This window comes from Myodes glareolus, chromosome 10 (genome assembly GCF_982192425.1).
Source record: "Myodes glareolus chromosome 10, mMyoGla1.1, whole genome shotgun sequence".
Taxonomy (NCBI): domain Eukaryota; kingdom Metazoa; phylum Chordata; class Mammalia; order Rodentia; family Cricetidae; genus Myodes; species Myodes glareolus.
In genome coordinates this window covers 87,241,697-87,247,696 of record NC_142035.1, presented here as the reverse complement: position 1 = coordinate 87,247,696, position 6,000 = coordinate 87,241,697, and the positions used below count along the sequence as shown (strand labels likewise).

Sequence of the window (6,000 nt, the reverse complement as noted above, 5' to 3'; positions counted from 1 at the left end):
CATCTGGCTGTCTAGGAAGTTGGGAACCATGTGGGAAGTGTGGTATGACTGAGAGAGAGGGCTTTGGGAAGTCCCCTCCCTAGTCCATCTTAATTTTGTCTGTCATGTTTTTCTTGGGGAAATGTGAACAATGAAAGTCTAAAGAAAAATGATTCTGATCCCAGTCCAGTGGCAAACTTTTGTGAGCATGGGGACCCAAGCAGCTCTATCACGGAGGACTCGCCCAGCAGGGGACTGGATAGTTGGGGTCCCTCCTCCAGTCAATCTTCAACTCCTATATATTTAAGTCTAGTGCCTTCCAATATCACATGCAACTTGGACAGAATTATATGTAGTGGAGAGTGAGCAAGTGTAGCTTTCCCAGTGAAGATCTAATGACCCTACCTACTTCCTTTCAAAAGAGGCCCAGCCCTCGTCTTTTCATTGTGTGAATTGTTTTTGCCTTCCCCCTTTTATGTAGGTGCGAGGACAGACTCAGGAAATACTTCACCAATGGAGCCGCCTAAGGTTCTATTGTGTTGACAATCTCATGCATGTGGCAACAGCTGCTCTCATGAATAAGGGCTGGGAGCTCGAGAGAGCAGGTAAGAGCACCTGGTCCTCTTCCAGCAGGCACTCAGCATCTCTAATCTGCCTACTGGCCTCTGTGGGCTCTACACGTTCTACACATGCATCCACACATATCAGGATTTTTTAAAAAGAAAAGAGCTATATTATGCCTGGAAGACAGCACTCCGTGATATTCTGTATTCCCCTTTCTTATTCTGAGTAGGCCCAAGGCCTGCTTTCAGATCATTTACGCAGAGAAGTACCAGGTCGCCATCCGTTTTGTACCTGTAGCATTCCAACTGCTCACCGTGTGTTTTACCGTGGGACCAGGGCTTTCTCTCCCAGCTGACTGAAAAGGAGAGAACTGAAGTGAATAGTGTTGGATTGGGGTGGCTTTTACAGTCACATTCTTTTTTGTTTGGTGTTTCTGATGGGGTCTTACTATGTGGCCCTGGTTATCCTGGAAGTGTTGACCAGGCTGGCCTCAAACTCCAGAGATCCTCTTGCCCTAGAGCTTCAGTCTTGATTTTCTTACTTCTTATTGGTGAGATTCAGGATTGGTCCCATGTGAGACTATATATATCTATCAAAAACTGGTTCCTGAGGACCAGAAATAGTATCTGTGGTAAAAGTGACCAGAGGATTATCCTAGCCTCAGCTGTGATTCAGTTTTCATTTCCTTTCTTTTACCTCCCCAACCCTGACCTGGGAGGCTAAACTCTCTCCACGACCACCTGGCCACACAAGATATGAACTCTGTTCTCCTTCCCTCTCTTGAGTAGACTTTGCTTGGTTTTAAAGGTTGGGATGGTCACTTTCAGGCTGTGGTGGTAGCTGTGGTGGAAGTGCAAGAATGGAAGTCTCATTCCTAAACCTAGAAGTTTTCTTTTTTTTAAATTCTGGAACTCAGAGATCTGCCTGCCTCTCCCTCTCAGTGCTGGGATCAAAGGCATGCACCTGCCACACCCAAGATGATAGATCTTAGGTGGGTTGTCTTCTGAGACGTGGCCTCATTTTGTAGCCCAAGCTGGTTTCAACCTTGTGATCCTTTTGAGTGTAGCGATTATAAATTTGTACCATTACACTTGTTGAGTCAGGGGAGTTCAAGACAGGGTTTCTCTGGATAGCCCTGGCTGTCCTGGAACTCGCTCTGTAGACCAGGCTGGCCTCTTAACTCACATGGAGCTGCTTACCTCTGCCTCCCAAGTGCTGGGATTAACTGTGCGCGCCACCACCATCCAGCAGTGTACATTTTATTACAATCTAATTAATGGCTTGCAACTAAGATGACAAAATTTCACCTGGCAGGGTGGGCTGACTCCGACTTTCCCGATAGTCCCATTCTTGTCCTTGGGCCTGACTTGACTCTGCAGGTACAGGGAACTTGCAGTGATTATCTAGTTCACTTTTGCACCTAGAATTTTATGTACATTGGCTCCACATTCAACTCTGCAGTGTGTACTACTAGGTAGTGAGATCTGAAGACTGTTAAGCTGGGCTGCAAGCAGCTCCTCTGAAAGCCCACTGCCCTTGCGGGAGCCTGTCACATGAAGTAGCAGAACTTGGACAGGCCACTTGACGTCCTCCACTTCCCTTATTTCTCAGCAACAACCCTTTTCACAGATCAGTCACCATTCCTCGTCACATCCTCTGCTGCTGCCTTTCTCCCTGGGTATTCTATGTCCTGCAGGTATGTTATGTGAGGGGACAGAATGCTAGTGATAACAGCTCAACCTTAAAAGAGATTTCACAAGGGTTCTTCATGTACTTTGTGTCACTGAATATTCAAGCACATGGCCCTGTCCTGGGGAACACTACAAGGCTCTAGGGAACCAAGGCTGCAAGGTGGTCAAGTCCCAAGACTCAAGCAGCCCTGACAGAGTTCCTGAAATTCAGGCTCAACCCTTCCCTTCTTATGGAGCCTGGTGATGGCCCAGTACTACAGAGTTTGGAATGGCGGACTAGTTGTCCAGACAACATTTAGAATAGGAAATTGTAAAGTACAGAAAACTTTTATTGGAAACCTCTTGATTATATTTCCAAGTGTAGCTCTCATTTCCAAACAAAGCACTGGAGAAGGGGCCTTATAGCCACCTGGTCCCAGCCTGAGTGTGGCTGCAGGGAGTTGGTTCCTACTGTGCATGGCTGAAGAGCACAGGCAACCTAAAAGGATGCTCTGCTCAGCTTCCCTGGCCTCTACCCTGATAGGTCTGAGACACAAAGGCCACTGGCTGAGCTGCCAAGAATCCATACCCTCACCCCTACTCAGTGCTGGCTGTGGGGGCAAGTCGGGTTCAGTAGGCCATGAATATGCCTGATCCAAAAGCTGCAGTGCCATCTGGCCACCACTGCTGGCACATTTCTCTGTGGCAGCAGAAGCATGCACAGATGAAAGTCTCCAGTATTACATGCAGATTACTAATAAGCAGTTGTGAGCCACCTGCTCCAATGAGTAACAGCTGCTGCCAGTGACTATCCAGAAATCAGAGGAACAGGGCAGGCTGGCAGAGGCACTTGACTTACTCAAGCAACAATACCTGGAAGTTTAAGTCAACCATAAACTCAAAAAGGAACCAATCCAGCTTGTAAACCCAGGGCCATATACAGACTCTGAAATTGGAGGGAGGAATAGCTCCCCACTCCTGCTCTAGTCTCAGGGACTCAAACAGCAAGACACACAATGCTCCCTTGGGTACCACATGTCTTGAGTGAGTCATCACATTAAACACACCCAAATTTCCTGGGCTGCTAGAATAGAGCCAGTCGTTTTGCAGATGCTCTGTCAAAAAGAAGATGCTGAGCAGGAGCACACCATGTGCAAAGGAATGCAGCTCCACACACACAGCTTGAGGGGTTACTCTGCCCCTGCCAGCCCCATTTCTCATCTCTCTTTAGATGCAGCAGCACAGGTTCTGAGGAATCTTCACAGGAGGCCTCCATCCAGTAAGAGGCCTTCTGCCTTCCTCAGCGACACTGCTAACCCAAACATATTTTTCTATAAAATATCTGGTTTCTCTGAACGTAATAAATATTCACCATGTCCAATATCCAAGCAGCAGCAATTGAGGGAGGGTGAGAAGGAAAGAGCTTTTCTGTGACTGTCATGAGGAAAGATGGAGGGAAAAGAACAGGAGGGAAAGGAAGGGAGAGTGGGGTGGCCCAGTAACTACTGATGACACAGAGCCCTCCTTCGCCCCACTTGGTCTTGCCCAGTGTCCCTGCCACCAGCTGGAATGTCAGGTGGCTGGTGGTAAGGACAAGTAGACCAGGCCGGGGTTGGCAGCAGGAGGAAAAGGATGACACCCCTTGTGAGGCAGCAGAGAATGGTCCCTGCTGAGTTCTTCTATTATAGCCAGAGCCCTCCCAAAGTCTGGCACTGGCTCTGACTGCTGCCACGAGTTTCCAGGAGGTCCAAGAGCAGGGGCTTCTAGGTCCCATAGGAAACCACCCTGCTTTTCACTGGCCAGAAACAGCAGGAAGACAGGGAGCTGCTGAGGAAGAGGAAGTTCTTTGCTGGGTCCACAGGAAGGGGGGTGCTGCGGATACTTGGGACACTTTTACTGCAGGGTTTCAACAAAGGCATCAAATTCTCGGACATTCTTCTCATGCACAGCCAGTTTCTCTGGTAAAGAATCCTGTAGCAAGAAGAAGAGAGGGGCTTACTCTAGAAGGCCTGGAGGAGGTAGCCAGTCCATCAGCAGTGTGGAAAACTTGAGACAAAGAACTAGGCAGTGACAGGCTGGCTGAAAGGCAGGACATCTGAACTTTGTGGGTGTCTAAAGTCCCTGGGAAACCAGGGACAAGGCAGGCACTGGACTTTCGCGATGGACACAGGTCTGTGAGAGGTTGGACACCTGCATCTTTTGACTGACCGAAGTTGTGTGCTGGCCACACAACTTCACCACAAAAGAATCCAGAAAAAGACAACCATGCTGCCAGCCTGTCCTGCAGCACCAGCTGTTAATGAAGACCTTGTCCTTCCTAGAGGCTGCCACCATCAGGGATAAGCAGCAAACTACACCAGAATGCTTTAAACTGCAGGGTAACCTTCTGAAGTGGGGTGAAAGCATAAGAGACCCACAAAAAGATGGTGTGCTTTAGACACTGAAGTGGCTTGGACACCCTAACAACTGAGGCAAGTCTGGTGGCCACTGCCCAGGTGGAAGGGGAGCCTCAGCTAGCACTGGCTAAGTGATCACAACTGGATCTCTTGGACACTGTTTCCTTCTGAGTACATGAGCTCAGAAGCTCCCCACTCTGGGATTAAAACTTAGGCAGGTCACCCCTCATAGGTGGTTCCTTCTGTATGAAAACCTATTTTATAAGATTCATGCTTTTAAACATAGTTTTAGCTATGTTTTGAAGGATGGTGTGGGTATACAGTTCAATGGTAGAGTCTTACATAGGCAAGCCCAGGGTTTATCCCCAGTTATACACACACAAACACAAACACATACACACACACAGAGAGAGAGAGAGAGAGAGAGAGAGAGAGAGAGAAAGAGAGAGAGAGAAAATGAATGAGAATGTGTGTTAGTGTGGTACTTAGAAGACAGCCTCATTTAAGGCTAATACTTAGGGCCAGGCATGGAAGCACACACCTTTAATCCCTGCAGAGGCAGGAAAATTGCAGAGTATGATGCCAGCCTGGACAACACCAAGAAGTACATAAAAGAGCCACTGAGATGGCTTCATGGGTTAAAAGCACTTCTTGTTACTGTGCAACCCTACATAGTAGTCCTCTGATCTGAGTGACACACATATGTTGTGGCATGGACACGACTCTCTCCTGCCACATCACATGCACAAATACACAGTAAATAAATATTTTTAAAGTGTTGTGAAAAGTCAAGGCAGCAAGATGACCAGCAGGCAGCATGTGCACGTCAGGTGTGACGACAGGATACCCAGCTAAAATACTTCTATCTTTTCAGCAGAAAGAAGGCAGAGGGGCAGCATGCAGTAACAGGAAGAAAGCTCTAAGCCTGTGGCACCAGAGTGCCAACATGAGGATAGGAGGCTGGGGGAGGTGCCCTGGGAGGGAAAGGGGCTTCCATACCAAGTCTTCCGCCATAGACTGGGCTCCAATATCTATGGAGAGGCTGCTCAGCTGAGGGGGATTCTGAAATTCACGGTAAAAGGTCCCCAAGTCCATCGGAAGAATGTCATCTTTCGAAAAAGCAGGTTTCTTTAAAAACAACACAAACTCAGATTAGTTCATCTATGGACCATGAAGAAAAACCAAAAGAGAGTTATCTACTGACAAGACTCCTGCTTTCCAGGAATTAGCCAAGAAGAGTGTCTTCTAGACTCATCTAAGGGAGAGGAAAAGTCTTTGTACCCTGCTTGTCTGGGCTATAGTCTAGTCTTTCTTGATGATGCCATTCCTTCCTCTGGTTAGGTTTATCACCTTCCCTTCAAACTCCTCCTAAGCAGAGGGCTTTTGGAAAG

At 47.9% G+C, this 6,000-nt stretch overlaps 1 protein-coding gene across 5 annotated transcripts in view; it reads right to left on the bottom strand.

Moving 5' to 3' along the window:
• Positions 1-2,542: 2,542 nt before the first annotated feature.
• Atg13 (autophagy related 13) overlaps positions 2,543-6,000 on the bottom strand; it is a 38,596-nt gene continuing 35,138 nt past the window's right edge. For all 5 annotated transcript variants that reach the window (XM_048428222.3, XM_048428217.3, XM_048428221.3 and 2 more), the window contains 2 exons: positions 5,609-5,737; positions 2,543-4,184 (listed from right to left, as the gene is read on the bottom strand). In XM_048428222.3, the coding sequence (XP_048284179.2) occupies positions 4,107-4,184; positions 5,609-5,737 (207 nt within the window). In that variant the 3' untranslated portion in view covers positions 2,543-4,106. The remainder of the gene's footprint in view (positions 4,185-5,608; positions 5,738-6,000) is intronic.